Consider the following 15,677-nt stretch of genomic DNA (forward strand, 5'->3'; position numbering starts at 1 on the left):
TAGTTATATTGTAATATATATAGTATATTGTAATAAAAAATTGGTTGGTAGTGTCGAAAGTTGCACTCACTTTTTCACTGTTTTCTTTAACAATGAAGCAATCCAGCTGTGATTGGCCAGGGCTTTGCTGCCGTCTACTTGAATACTGTTTGTATTTGGGTCTTTCTGCATCATTTTTGCCCTCCATAACTGAAAAGCAAAGTACTAGAGGTAGGTAGAGTAAATTGAGCAAATAGCAAATAACTGTGTATTAAAATGTGCAGAAAAAGTATATAAAGGTATTTATGGAAGCTTTTATATGTTCTTACAAAAGTATTTAGATAGTGTCTGATTTTGTGTAGGCTGTGAAGTCACTGAGAATGGCTCCTCCTCCTTCTCTGGTCTTTCTGCTCATGGTTGTGGGTGAGTCAGCAGATCCTACTGTAACACCATCACTACACCAGCTCCCTTTGTTTCCCCTCACAAACCTCTTTCATCATTACTGTAGTGATTCACTGCTTAACTGATCATTAAGCTGTTCTTGACTAGAACTAGAGCTGTTCAGAGCTGCTGATTCCTGCTTCTCTCTGATCCCCTCCCTCACCCTGCTGCAAGACTCTCAGAGCTCTTCTCTCTTTGTGGTTTCTCTCAGAATCAGCTCAGTGTTGTTCAGTAGCTGCTGGAGTTAGAGAGGAGAGAGGTGAAGCTGTAAGATACAGCAACTCTGACTGTCTGATGGGCTCCAGCCTCTGTAATCAGATCTTTGCTGCATCATATGTTTCAGGAGCTTCTGGAGCAGAGTGGAGTATGAACTACAACCAGCAGGAAATCTGTGCTTTGAAAGGATCCACAGTGTTTATGAATGGCACTTTTACACTCCCAGAAAATCTTACTGTGACAGAGACATATTGGGTCATATATACAGAGAAAAACTTGAATTGGCGGGATTTGCGTGAAAACTCAAATTACTCAGGCAGGGTTGAATATTTCACTGATGAACAGAAACACTTCTCCCTCAAACTGAGTAATGTGACAAAGAAGGATGAACATGAGTGCTTCTTTAGAATCAAAACAGATGTAGAAAAGCAAAAATATCTGGGAAGACCAGGAGTAAAGCTTTCAGTTACAGGTAAGACAGATTTTGTCACATCTTGAAGATTTTTTCAGAAAAGTCATTGTGAAATTGAAGGGATGCCATAAGAACTACAAGCACTTATTTGTCATAGTGGCTTTTTGCCTCGTGGAATTGTTCATTGGATTGGGGGAAAATATTTTGTAGATGTAGATTTTCATTCCTGTACACCTGACTGCAGTTATCCTCTCAGTCTTCAAACAGTGGAGATGTGTTGAAATGGAAACCTGCTCCCAAAGTATCCTATCCCAGACAAAACTAATATCTTATTCTAGGTGGTTTAGTTTCCCAACTGCTGATTATTCAAACTTGATTTAAATTATATCTTGGCCTGGAAAACATACAACCATGTAGGATTACGGTTTTCAGAACTTGAGTTGATAGTAAAAGCTTAAGAGACAGAAAGGGGCAGAGTGATAGAAGGAGAAAACATCAGCTTTTTCATTTTAATGCATGTAAAAGTTTTGCTTTCCCTTTCTGTTCTTATAGTTCTTTCATTGTCTTAGAGCTCCATGTGGAATGCCCTAAAAAAGTGACAGAGGGACAATCAGCAGATCTGACATGTAAAACCACCTGCAGTCTGACTGATCCAACATTCATCTGGTACAAAAATGGACGTCCTTTAACCACAAAGACCATCAAGGACAACCAGCTCCACCTGCAGACAGTCAGCAGTGAGGATGCAGGCAGGTATAGCTGTGCTGTAAGAGGATCTGAACATCTCCCCTCTACTGCTCAAACTCTAAGAGTCAGATGTGAGTAAAATCCACATTCTTGACTAAACTCTGGGAATGGTTGAACTACACAGTGATATTAGATATTAGCAAGAAACACTAAAGTCATATCTGTCTCTAGATCCTCCAAAGAGTGTCTCAGTGTCCATCAGTTCCTCTGGTGGAATAGTGGAGGGCAGTTCAGTGACTCTAACCTGCAGCAGTGATGCAAACCCACCTGTGAAGATCTACACCTGGTTTAAAGGATCATCATCAGTAGGAAAAGGACAAACCTACAGCTTTGCCAACATCAGCTCTGAGGACAGTGGAGGATACACATGCCAGAGTCGTAATGAACATGGAGAGAGAAGCTCCACTGCTGTCTATTTAAATATTCTGTGTACGTTGGTGATTTATTTATTTTTTATCTTGAATTATATGATTTTTAAGATGTACTTTTCTCAATATTTCCCTTCTTACCTATCTGATCAGATCCTCCAAGGAATGTTACAGTGTTCAACATTTCCTCTGGTGAAACAGTTGAGGGCAGTTCAGTGAATCTGACCTGCAGCAGTGATGCCAACCCACCTTCGCAGAACTACACCTGGTTTAAAGAAGGAGGAAGCTCACCTGTAGGATCTGGACACACTTACAGTCCTCTACAGAGTGGATCCTACTACTGCCAGGCTCACAATCAACATGGAGCTCAGAGATCAGCTGCAATGCCAGTCATTTTAAACACTGAGCCTCATCACTGTATGTTAAATTATGACCGTCTTAAATGCTACTTTGTGCAGTATTTGATTGTATGGGTCTGTTTGAACATTGTCTCTGTCAGCAGACCACTCTGTGCTTCTTTCTGCAACTGTTGGAGTCATTGGAGTTTGTGGAATTGCAGCTTTTCTCATTGTAGTTCTCTGGATAAGGTAGTAATTATTTTAAGGAGAAAATCGAGTTAAACACATTAGACTATATGATGGACTTACCTGTTTTTTAATAAGTGTATAACACTTTAATATTTTTTCTGGAGCAGGAAAAAAAGGAGGCAGGATGGGAATGTGGAGGAACTAGTCTATGTGGTGAGATATTACTCTTACAGTTCTAGACATTCAATCAGTCAGGGATTGGTTCTTTAACCCTACTGTTGCGTTGACCCTCTCTGTTCTGCAGAACTTCAGATGCAAATCGCTTCCGCCTGACGATGACGAAAACAGTATTCCAGACTATGTGAATGTTCCAGTGAGTTCAACCCATTTAAGCTTTTTAAAACTCTAGAAACTAGATACCAGGCAATTATGCAGATATTGGCTCTCTTTATAGGAAAGTGAATTAACTCATTTTTTAAATTAACTTATTTTCTTCCTTGTCATTGGGAATGGTCAGGACTGTAATTTAAATATTTTTCCCACATTATGATTAACAATAATACTCTTTCTATAGGATTTGAGGAAGCTTGACTGAGACCATCATCACAGTAAGGGCTTCCTCTGCTGGCCTGAGCGGGGAGTTCATGTACAGGTCGTGTGCTCCATTGTGCTAGGGCTAGGCTCTGCCCTTCACCTGAGGCTAATCGCCAGCACACCGGTGCTGTTCATTATTGGACTGATAAGGACTATTCTTAAGATCATCAGTTTAGGTGTTCTTTTTGAGGTTACTTTTACTCAACCAATCGGCTTTGATTTTGATCCTCTGCTTTGTTTCCTGAACTGGATTATGGATTTATCTGCACCCATACACAGTCATCAGATGTTGAGAAGCTTTCTACTATTGATAATCTTTGCTTGCAGTTTGTGTGTGCCAGAGAAATTAATCGGATACAAATAGCATACTCCTACATATATTATATTTTATATTACTTGTTGAGCAGAGGAGGATGGGTTCCCCTTTTGAGTCGTGGTTCCTCTCAATGTTCCTTTCGATCTGAGGGAGTCTTACCTTGCCAGAGTCATGCTTGGCTTGCTGAAGATCTCTAGCTTGGACCCGGATCTCTGTAAAGCTTCTTTGTGACAACATTGTGAAAAATGCTATAGAAATAAATATTTGAAAAATAATAATAATGAAATACTTTATTACTGTTTTTTTTAACTCCCTAATTCTGTCAGTATATGTTTGCTTTTGTCATATTTCATAATTTCATTCAAAAGTCACATTATTTTAAGAACATATCTATAGAATTATTTTGAAATGCATTAGTCCAGTATATATTGAGCCTTCCGTGTAAACAGCACCCTCCTCCTGTTAGTACACAAACTGCAGATAGAGACAGTCCCAACAGAGATGACATCAAACCTGGGTCTCATTAAGTGTCAGTACAGACAATAACCAGACTCCTAAATGAGAATATAAAAAGTAATACTGTAATATTAGATGTGAGATTTACGATTCATTAGGGTTTAAGAGAGTAAATTCTAAACTCATTAGAGTTTTTTATTGCCAGTAAATCAGCCAGGAGTTCAATCTCTCTCATATTCAGGTTTTCACATGTAATAAATGAAAGGTCTCACTGCATTCAGACATCGCAAAAATAATTTTGTGCTGAGATCATCACCAATCTCTCAGATAATGAACTGCACTCCATTTAGTGAACTGGACCTAAACTTTTGTTTGGAGATCTGCTGACCTGCAAAGTTGAATCACTCACTTTGTATTTGCATTCTGATGTGAATAGTAAGTAACCTAACTGCACATTTTCTTTTTTTAAGATTTTATTAAAGACAAATGTCCAGATGAAGCAAATCTGTACATCACATTCAAAATTCAAAAAAAAAAAAAAAAAAATCATCCATCACACAAGTGAGACACAGATGAGAGCTGATGTTTTACTGGTCTGAGGCACTAAACTCGAAGACAGACATAAAGAACACTCAAAATAGAATGCACACTGCATATTAAATATACTAAATAGACTGCTCAGTAAATATAATATCTAAACAGAACCTGAGAATTTCTGATGTTAGAGGCTGGAACTCCATAAACTGAAGGTACAAAACTGAACTAAAAGTTTAATTTCATTTGCAAGCAATTAACTTTATCCACACATATTCTCTCTCCTTCTGAACTCTATTTGATTGTTCCATAGATCACTGGAGGTTCTTCTGAAGGGTGTAACCTGTGAAAAATGTAAAATATAAATATTAAATTATAAATACTAATCTTTAAAAACACACAACTTCAAAATTTCACAACATATTTATGACTGAATCATTTCGGAAACAGAAGGTTTATTCAGTAACCCTGAGTCCATCAGAGCTGAGCAATTTAATAAAGGATATGTAAGTATGTATATTTCAAGAGAATCCATCCATGCATCCTTCTGAGGACATTGTCCCTACATATTCAATTTTACAATGCTATATGTTTTCTCTAACAATTTTTGATGGATTTTCTGTAGCTTTGTATTCCAATTGAATGTTAGGGAGAAGAATATGACCACATGTCTACTATGGTGATTGTGAATCCATGCTCAGTTGTTCTAATAAATGCTGTTATGACATGACCGGTCATAATGTTTTTGCTCATTGGTGTAGAAACTAAATTATACTGGTGAAACTCACCCAGTCGCAGCAGCAGTGTGACGATGGAATGTAACACTGGCATACTGGGGCTCCTCCTGCTGGTCAGTGCTGGTCACAACATGCCAAGTCCTGACTGTTGCATATTGTCCAGCATCATCATCAGGAGGTCCAGAGGCAGCATCAGCTGCAGTCTCCACAGGTCTGGATCTGCTGTGTTTGACAGTGGCGTACTGGACATAATCATCAGGAACTCCAGAGGCAATATGAACTGCAATCTCTACAGGTCTGGATCTGCTGTGTGTTGTGTTGGCATACAGGATGTCGTCCTGAGGAAGACAATCATAATAGAGATACTAAACATCTCATTTCTGAAGATTAAATGAAAATCTCTCTTATATTTCCAGTGGTTTCCAGAAGCAAAAATACATCCTGTGAATCCTTTGAATTCCTGCTGGCTAGCTTACCTGAGTTGGTGCACCATGATCAGCTCTGGTGTCTCTCTTCTTCATTCTGGGATGACAGAACACAAAATGAACTCTCTCATTACTGGATTTACAATGTTTTCATTTTCTAGTGCATTAGAACTTCAAACATGTGGTCAGACAATGCCATACACTGAATTCACTCACCTGTAGATGCAAATTAAGACCATCAGCAGGAGAAGAAGAAGAAAACCCACAGCAGCGATCCAAACTGCAGACCTACTCTGAGCTGCTGAGGAAGAAGATGATCTTCATCACTTTACTGTGTCATTATTTAAAGACTGGAACTATTTACACTATTATTCACCACCTACTCTGAACACTGATCCTCACACGTCCATTCTTAGCCCCAACTGCATTCAGAGCTTCACAGTAGTACAGTCCAGTGTGGTCAGCAGTGATGTTGATGATTCTGTAAGTGTGTCCAGATCCTACAGGTGAGCTTCCACCTTCTTTAAACCAGGTGCAGTTTTGCACAGGTGGGTTTGCATCACTGCTGCAGGTCAGAGTCACTGAACTGCCCTCCACTATTTCTCCAGAGGGACTGATGGACACTGAGACACTCCTTGGTGGATCTACAGCAGATGTAAAAAGTTCTTTTGAGGGTTTCAATTTTTAGGAAATCACATAATCAAGTCAAAGACTGATAATCAACATACATTGAACATTTAAATAGACAGCAGTGGAGCTTCTCTCTCCAACTTCATTACGATTCTGGCATATGTATCCTCCACTGTCCTCAGAGCTGATGTTGGGAAAGCTGTAGGTTTCTCCTTTTCCTACTGATGATGATCCTTTAAACCAGGTGTAGTTCTGCACAGGAGGGTTTGCATCACTGCTGCAGGTCAGAGTCACTGAACTGCCCTCCACTATTCCTCCAGAGGGACTGATGGACACTGAGACATTCTTTGGAGGATCTAGAGACAGATGTAAAAAGTTTTTTGAGGATTTGATGTTTCAGGAAATCACATAATCAAGTCAAATACTGATAATCAACATACACAGAACATTTAAATAGACAGCAGTGGAGCTTCTCTCTCCAACTTCATTACGATTCTGGCATATGTATCCTCCACTGTCCTCAGAGCTGATGTTGGGAAAGCTGTAGGTTTCTCCTTTTCCTACTGATGATGATCCTTTAAACCAGGTGTAGATCTGCACAGGTGGGTGTGCATCACTGCTGCAGGTCAGAGTCACTGAACTGCCCTCCACTATTCCTCCAGAGGGACTAATGGACACTGAGACATTCTTTGGAGGATCTAGAGACAGATGTAAAAAGTTTTTTGAGGATTTGATGTTTCAGGAAATCACATAATCAAGTCAAATACTGATAATCAACATACACAGAACATTTAAATAGACAGCAGTGGAGCTTCTCTCTCCAACTTCATTACGATTCTGGCATATGTATCCTCCACTGTCCTCAGAGCTGATGTTGGGAAAGCTGTAGGTTTCTCCTTTTCCTACTGATGATGATCCTTTAAACCAGGTGTAGATCTGCACAGGTGGGTGTGCATCACTGCTGCAGGTCAGAGTCACTGAACTGCCCTCCACTATTTCACCAGAGGGACTGATGGACACTGAGACATTCTTTGGAGGATCTAGAGACAGATGTAAAAAGTTTTTTGAGGATTTGATGTTTCAGGAAATCACATAATCAAGTCAAATACTAAGAAACAACTTACACAGAACATTTAAATAGACAGCAGTGGAGCTTCTCTCTCCAACTTCATTACGACTCTGGCATGTGTATCCTCCACTGTCCTCAGAGCTGATGTTGGGAATGCTGTAGGTTTCTCCTTTTCCTACTGATGATGATCCTTTAAACCAGGTATAGATCTTCACAGGTGGGTGTGCATCACTGCTGCAGGTCAGAGTCACTGAACTGCCCTCCACTATTTCACCAGAGGGACTGATGGAAACTAAGACACTCTTTGGAGGATCTAGAGACAGATATGACTTTAGTGTTTCTTGCTAATATCTAATATCACTGTGTAGTTCAACCATTCCCAGAGTTTAGTGAAGAATGTGGACTTTACTCACATCTGACTCTGAGAGTTTGAGCAGTAGAGGGGAGATGTTCAGATCCTCTTACAGCACAGCTATACCTGCCTGCATCCTCACTGCTGACTGTCTGCAGGTGGAGCTGGTTGTTCTTGGTGGTCTTTGTGGTTAAAGGACGTCCATTTTTGTACCAGATGAATGTTGGATCAGTCAGACTGCAGGTGGTTTTACACGTCAGAACTGCTGATTGTCCCTCTGTCACTTCTCCAGGAGATTCCACATGGAGCTCTTAGACAATGAGAGAACCGTCAAATAAGGAAAGCAAAGCTGCAAATAATCAGAAACTGTGCACCCCCATACCCCCATCTATTTAATTTGACTTTTTTCACAATATCACATTTAAATATGTAATAATGATCACTGACTTTTGTTTAATAACATTATTGAAATTGTAACATTTCAAAACACTCTAATTCACATAAATTAATACATGCGTTCAATGAAATATGTTGCAATTTAATCTACCTGTAACACTGAGTTTAACTCCAGGTGTTCCCAGATATTTTTGACTTTCTACATTTGTTGTGATTCTGAAGCAGTACTTGTGTTCATCCTTCTTCATTACATTACTCAGTTTGAGGGAGAAGTGTTTCTGTTTATCAGTGAAATACTCGACCCTGCCTGAGTAATTGGAGTCTTTACTCAGATCAGTTAACTTCCCATCCTTAACTGGATCTATGATCCAGAATGTCTCTGTCACTGTAAGATGTTCTGGGAGTGTAAAAGTGCTTTTCATAAACACTGTGGATCCGTTTAAAGCACAGATTTCCTGATGGTTGTAGTTCACACTCCACTCTGCTCCAGAAGCTCCTGAAACATATGATGCAGTAAAGATCTGATTACAGAGGCTGGAGCCCATCAGACAGTCAGAGTTACTGTAGCTTACAGCTTCACTTCTCTTCTCTCTAACTCCAGCAGCTATTGAACAACACTGAGCTGATTCTGAGAGAAAGCACAAAGAGAGAAGAGCTCTGAGAGTCTTGCAGCAGGGTGAGGGAGGGGGTCGGAGAGAAGCAGGAATCAGCAGCTCCGAACAGCTCTAGTTCTAGTCAAGAACAGCTTAATGATCAGTTCAGCAGTGTATCACTACAGTAATGATGAAAGAGGTTTGTGAGGGGAAATAAAGGGAGCTGGTGTAGTGATGGTGTTACAGTAGGATCTGGTGACTCACCCACAACCATGAGCAGAAACACCAGAGGAAGAGAAGGAGCCATACTGAGTGACTTCTCTGCCTACACATCAACAGAGAAGCAAATGCTGTCTAAATACTTTTGTAGGAACATACAAACTGCCTAAAGCTTACAGACTCTATAAAGTTTATAAGTTTCTTAATTTCACACTGGCAAAAAATATGTCTATGTAAAAAAAGATATGGCACATTTTACATTTTAAGTCAAATCAGAAATATCAGAAATACATGGATTGTTTCAAACATTTTAGTATGTATTACTGCACATTGGAAAGTTTGGTACATGGAAGAGACTTCCAAATACTTCAAATACATCAGCAATAATGACACTTTAATGTGCTTTTCCAGGTATTCACTGGTTTTAGGGGCTTCTATATGTCAATGTGCTTCTATTAAATATTTTCATGAAGACTAAACTGGTAACAATTAACATCTCCAACAGATTACAGAACCAAAGCACAGCTCTCTTTAAGATAAAAAGGTAAAGTGCACATATTTGTCACTGTACAGCGAAATGTGTCCTCCGCATTTAACCCATCTGTGGTAGTGAACACACACACTCACACACACACTAGTGCACTAGGGGCAGTGAGTACACACACCCAGAGCGGTGGGCAGCCAACTCCAGTGCCCGGGGAGCAGAGAGGATAAAGATTAACCGTAAATAACAAGATTAACAAGAGCCAAAGCTTTCACTGATTCAGATTCATCAACAGCAGCACATGTGTGCTTTATTAGAAACTGTGATTAAAAAAAATAAAATAAAATAATGAGCCTGTTGAAAATGAAACTTTAGTGAGTAAAAAAGTATAGATTTTTCTTGCAAAATGTAGGAAATTAAGTGATTAAGTAATTGAAGAATTTATACTTCATGCCACATTTGAGTTTTGACTTTATATATTTCCCCAAAATTTTATATATTTCCCCAAAATGTACATAAACCCCACCTACTAGCAAAAGCCTTTGGAGTCTAACTGCAGTGGCTTTCAGGAGAATATTGAAGTAAGTCTAAAATTCAAAAAGATAAAGCTAGGCTGATGAAGTTAGGAATTGTGAGTGAGGTAGTGAGAAATCCTGTGAGTATCAGCACATGGAAGATGAAGTACTGTGCCAGCAGCTGGGTGAGTGGCGAAAAGGCTAAAAGCTAATGCTAGTGTGGTGTCTGGTGTCCGAGAGTTTCTAAGAATGATTAGCCTGTACTTCAGGAATGCACAATTATCCGGGAGTCTTTGTTTTTCATGGTATGGACATGTTAACCATAGGAAGACCGAGGTTATAGGTCAGGGTCCTCCTGCTGGAAGAGTCTCTTCTCCTGTTATCCTTTCTTAACAGTACCAAAATGATAAACACATGCAATCTATATGTTGTGGCAAGAAATAAACAACACTAGGATGACCTGAGATAGGAGATGGGCTGACCAAGTACAATCTTTTTAGTTAGTCAGCTTACCTTCCTTCTCAGGATATCTTAGTGTTATTTATTTCTTGTGTAGAAATGTGATGTTGTGTAGAAGATAAAGACATGCTCTGTTGACTCTTTTTTGTGTTTTTGTGTAGAAAACAAAGTTATACAAAATAGTACAGAGTCCTGAGAGAGAACACAAGCCAATTTAAATCTCTTCTCTCTCTCCCCAACACTTCTAGGTTCGCTGTTTAAATAGAAAGGCTGCAACAACTAGATAACACGTGTTTATCATTTTGGTAATGTTAAGAAAGAATGACAGGAGACCCATGTAAGAGTACCCAGAGAATGGCAACAATATCTGGTAAGACAGAAAATATGTTGTTAAGCTATGCTCTGTGGGCCATGATCGAGACATAAACCAATAGATTTACATTTATGGCATTTAGCTGACACTCTTATCCAGAGTGACTTACAAGGTTACTCGTATTACAGAGGTGGGCCAATGCAGTGTTAGGAGTCTTGCCCAAGGACTCTTATTGGTGTAGCGCTGCATGGCCACCTAGACTGGGAATCAAACCCCAGTTTTCAACATGGGGTTGTAGCTCACTGGCAGGTAGTGATGTTATCTGCTGCGCCACACCAACCACTAGAGTAAGTCGAGCTTTTACTGCAGGTTATAGACTGTCAAAGTCTTTTATCAACGAAATGTAGAAAATGGTCAAAGGTCAGTGAATTTTAGACTTTCATAAACAAAATAGCACAGAGTCAGCACTCACCGTGAAAATCTGGTAGTGTTAAACTGAGTACTGTTTTCAACTCTACCAACCAATCCATCCAACAAAACAGTTTGATGGCATAAATGTTTTTTTTTTGTTATGGTGTTCAACAAGGTTCTATTTGAGGTCCATTGTTGTTGTCGTTAACAGTCGTAGGACACAACATAACATTTGGAGAATACAGTGTTGGCTATCAGGCTGCTGGAAGACCAGACCTTTACATGAAAGTTTATACAATTCTTAGGATAACTTGCATCACTGAGTACTACAGAACTACACTTGATGTCCACAATAAGTCTAATAGTTCATTAAAGCTCTTGTAAACGAAAACAATTTCCTGCCATTCAATTACAACACACAGAAACAAGCGAGAGACAGCGGTGGAGTATTATAGGACGTATGTGACCAGTCCAGTGCTTCGAGAGACTAACAGCTAGACAAACTTTACTGCTAGCTATCCCCACAGAAAAAAAACCCAGGCTCAGTACAGTGATGGTTCCTCTTACAGGACGTATGTGACCTTTTCAGTGCTGCAAGAGACTAACTTTATTTTTTCACTTATCAGTGAAACCCTGATTTCTTCATTTCCTCTGTCTAATTTTACAGTTGTTTGTGAGGTGCTCCCCAGAATATGGAAGTGAGGCTAGAAATGCTAAAAGCTAATGCTATGCTGACTGGAGAAGGGAGAAACCCTGAAAGGAGGAAGCTCTGCTGTGGATATTCAAATGGGAAAGACGAGGGGCCATGTTGCAGCAACTGGGTACAATCTCTTCAGCTAGCTAAACTGCACTGTGTGGAGAGGACAACAACACTACCTGATAAGACTAGGAAGCTGAGCTAGGCTATGCTATGCCATTTATGGGCTGCCAATAAAGCCAATAGAACAGGTTCCAGTTTTAGAAATAATATCCAGGCTGATTGTCGCCTTCTGGTTTGTGTATTTCTGGCCTATTTTGGTTGTTGTTGTTGTTGGATATACAGTTTGGTACATAGGAATTTGGATAACTGCACTGTCAGCACAGGCTAAGTAGGAAAATGGTTGACTAAGTGTTTTCGACATTCAGAAAATCTGTCACTTTTAGTAATGTTGAGACTGAGCTCAGTTTTCTATGCTACCACCAAATTCTTCAGTGACAGACCACTGACAGTTTGTTGGTATACATGAAGGTGTATAGTATTCCACAAGGTTCTACTTTAGGTCCCTTACTGTTTGTAACAACCTCGGGACTCAACATTTGCAAACACAGAGTTAACTACCATGCTGCCAGAAGTCCAGACCTTTTTTTCTAATTCTTAACATAACTTGCACTCACATCACTGAATACTTTAAAATGACACTTAATTACAATCAGTCTGATGTTTCACTAAAGCTCAGAAACAAACAAAGAAATGTTCTTACCGTTCAGCCGTGACACACAGAAACAGCAAGGGAGTTCCAGTGCTAAAGTTTTAGACTGCATGTGGTTAACACACTTGACTGTGACCTGCTGCTCCTTATATATAAAAAAAAAGCTCATTATAATCATGGTTCCTCTTACAAGATGCATGTGATCTTTTAACTGCAGTGAGAGACTTATCAGTCATCTCGCTGTGCTGTATTTGCATTTCTTCTCCTGCTGCTCTATCCCTGGTGGGTTGATCAGTGCTGATCTCGGTACAGTATCACACAGTGCTGATGTTGTGCAGTGGATAGTAACCATGATCAGATCATCTGGAGACCAGAGTGAGATCTGGGCCTGCTTTCTGAAAGCTTCTCAGCATCAGCCGTGATGTGTGATGTCATGGTTGTTCATCCCTGCCCCTCTTTTTTCTGAATGATGCTGGCTCTTTACAGTCACTATGAATAAAATAAAATAAAATAAAAGTGCTTCATGTATTTTTTAGGTTCCACGTTTATGGGATCTGGTAACTGAAAATAAATCTTCTAAAGTTTCTTAATTAGACCTTTTAGATCTTTTGAGGTCGTATTAGTTGTGGATGTTGTGTTTTAGAGGTTCTAGACCAGCTGCATCTATAAACAGTCAACAGTTGAAAAAGGATGTTTGTCTGTGATAAGCTGAAAAATGTTAAAGCCATAGAACGTATATAGTGAAACATAATAATTTAACTATGTAAATACAGCAGTCCTTCTTTGCATCACAAATGGTATGATCCACTCGTAGCTACGCTAAGGGCACACATACACCCACACTAGTGCCAGTTTCAGTTTGACTGCGTGTGGTGTGGTAGCACCAATAAGTTGCACAAATGCATTCCAGTCATTAGCAGCAGTCCTCATTATTGAATGACCGATCATCCTCTGTAAGCGTTATGGAGGCTATTGGATGTTTGTTTGTTTTTTTATCTTGCAAGCTAATATTGCAGGGTTTCAATCAACCAGTCAGAGAAAGAAGCTAGCTGTTGTGCCATTGGTTGGCCTATGTGTTGATATTAAATCCAAGGGGCAAGACTAGTACTGTCTATGTGTATTTAATATATGTCTTATTATTATATTTTGTTGTTATAGAATAATAGAAGATATGATAAGAGAGAAGATATGATGATGTCCAAGTCATAATGTGTCCTGTGTGTGTTTGCTCAGCCAGTTAGCCATGGACACTGGATTGTTTTTCTAGAGAAAAGAGTCAGGTTCAGGTGAGAGAGAACCCACTCAGCACCAGATGTTATATGGACATGGTTGGCCTGTTAAGGTCTTTATTTAGCCCAAAAAGAGATGTTGAAAGTTTGGCTGTGTTTAGTTTGTCTCATTTGGTCCATTTTGATCTAATATATCCATGACTATACTTTAATGAACATGTTGTGTACAAACCCAAACTAGTCTTTCTGGACATGATGACTGCTGTTCAATTACTCAAATTACTAGAAATCTTGGAAAAGAAAAATGTTATAGATGTAAAGGGATGTCTTTTTCTAGATGTCTTTTCAATGACCTGAAAAAACTGCTTTTTACTTTTCAACTAAATATCAGCATTGTAGAAGGATGTTAAGGGAGAACCAGTATTAAGGCAGTTTCTGTGCTATGGGAGGGGAGGGTTGAGTAGCATTTGAGTTGGCCCGCCAGAGTTTGTTCAAGTACTTCAGACAAGAGAGGGAGGTTGAAAATGGGGCGGTAATTACTTAAGTTTAATAAATCAAGATACATTTTTATTAATAATGGGTGCATGATAGCAGCACAGAGGGTACCTGTCCACAACAAAGTGCATTAATGACAGGAATTGTGAGATTCAGAGAGACAAGATTTAGCTTTATTTAAAGTTGTAGTTTTAGAACTAGTAATGATATCTGCAATAGAATAAGCATCAACTGTGCTGAAAATAGAAAGACAAGAGGAAGCAGTGCGGGAGCTTGTACGGTGGACACAAACTTTAACAAATAAACAACACTCCAAATAACCCATGTTAGCACATACAGTCATACAAGTTAAACCAAATCCAAGATTTGGGTTTTAAAAAGCAGCCAAGTTTTAACTTGATCAGGACATGATCAGTTCCTCATTTTGAGCCCAGGAAGTCTGTCTCTTTCTCTTTCTGGTTTGTTGTGGCCATTCTGGTGATGTTGATGGTGATGGTCACCAGGTTGTTCACTCAGTCTATAGGAAGAAGCCCAAGGTACAGAAGGACACCTCTCAGTTTACAATAAACTCATTTCACTCGTTTCATAACCTTCTGAATGAATACATTATTTAATTGTACACTTCAAAACAAATGTTCTTTGATCGTTTCAATCGAAGTGTTTTGATTGTATAAAGAAGTTTGATTGTGAAGAACCTTTTAAAGATTTAAGAAGGTGGTGTGAAGCTTTGTTACCAATTTAATCTCCTTAACAGGCTATTAATGGAATCAAATGTGGTTCTTCTATGACATTGAAGATTGAATAAAACTAGTTTTGCTGCTTGTTACAACATGAAGCAAGTATGTTTACAATACCATTCATCTACAGTGGAGTCCATATTCTCACAATCAGGAATACTGGAGTCATCATCAGGAAGACAACTGCTATCTCCAACATTCTGCAGAATAGAGAGTTGCTTCAAAATGCTTTCTAAATGCTTCAAAGCTGTAGTTGGCATGAAAAGCATCAGGGGAGCGCTCGAAACAACCCTTTCTGGCATGAGGAACTTTTGAATTGATAAAGAACCTTTACATCAAGATTCTTTTTAGGGAAGGTTTCAAATATGATTATTCCATGGCATCCCACAAAGAACAATGTACAGCCCTATATTTTTATAGTGCAGAGTGCAGGTCATTTGGCCTGTAATGTTCTCATAGAAGCAGAAACAAAAACATAGACATGGAAATAAAAACCCAGGGGAGCTCTGATTGACTGACCAATGGATATGTAAAACTATGTGAGAACTTACTGCATAGACTTCCTTATTCGTATTCCCATTTTGCTTCTTTCTTCTGTCTCAGAAAAACAAAAA

General features: G+C 39.2%; 2 protein-coding genes across 2 annotated transcripts in view; one reads left to right on the top strand and one right to left on the bottom strand.

The window, feature by feature from the left end:
• The first annotated feature begins 359 nt into the window (after positions 1–359).
• LOC140535567 (B-cell receptor CD22-like) lies at positions 360–3,285 on the top strand. The gene is made up of 9 exons (XM_072656965.1): positions 360–402; positions 632–1,108; positions 1,618–1,866; positions 1,967–2,224; positions 2,317–2,580; positions 2,663–2,750; positions 2,858–2,903; positions 2,995–3,063; positions 3,265–3,285. The coding sequence occupies exons 1-9, from the start codon at positions 360–362 to the stop codon at positions 3,283–3,285; spliced, it is 1,515 nt and encodes a 504-aa protein (XP_072513066.1).
• Positions 3,286–4,884: 1,599 nt separating this feature from the next.
• Positions 4,885–15,677, bottom strand: part of LOC140535569 (hemicentin-1-like) — a 195,170-nt gene continuing 184,377 nt past the window's right edge. The window contains 11 exon segments of the mRNA XM_072656966.1: positions 4,885–4,933; positions 5,379–5,665; positions 6,155–6,396; positions 6,481–6,738; positions 6,823–7,080; positions 7,165–7,422; positions 7,507–7,764; positions 7,865–8,113; positions 8,351–8,827; positions 9,057–9,117; positions 15,615–15,657. Of these exon segments, the coding sequence (XP_072513067.1) occupies positions 4,885–4,933; positions 5,379–5,665; positions 6,155–6,396; positions 6,481–6,738; positions 6,823–7,080; positions 7,165–7,422; positions 7,507–7,764; positions 7,865–8,113; positions 8,351–8,827; positions 9,057–9,117; positions 15,615–15,657 (2,440 nt within the window).

The sequence above is a fragment of the Salminus brasiliensis genome, chromosome 15, assembly GCF_030463535.1.
Source record: "Salminus brasiliensis chromosome 15, fSalBra1.hap2, whole genome shotgun sequence".
NCBI classification, from domain to species: domain Eukaryota; kingdom Metazoa; phylum Chordata; class Actinopteri; order Characiformes; family Bryconidae; genus Salminus; species Salminus brasiliensis.

Bases quoted from the DNA above. Each gene is read 5' to 3' on its own strand.
- LOC140535567 (XM_072656965.1), top strand. From the start codon at position 360: ATGGCTCCTCCTCCTTCTCTGGTCTTTCTGCTCATGGTTGTGG. The intron at 2,581-2,662 runs GTATGTTAAATT...TGTCTCTGTCAG, and splicing joins AAACACTGAGCCTCATCACT to CAGACCACTCTGTGCTTCTT. The intron at 2,751-2,857 runs GTAGTAATTATT...TTTCTGGAGCAG, and splicing joins ATTGTAGTTCTCTGGATAAG to GAAAAAAAGGAGGCAGGATG.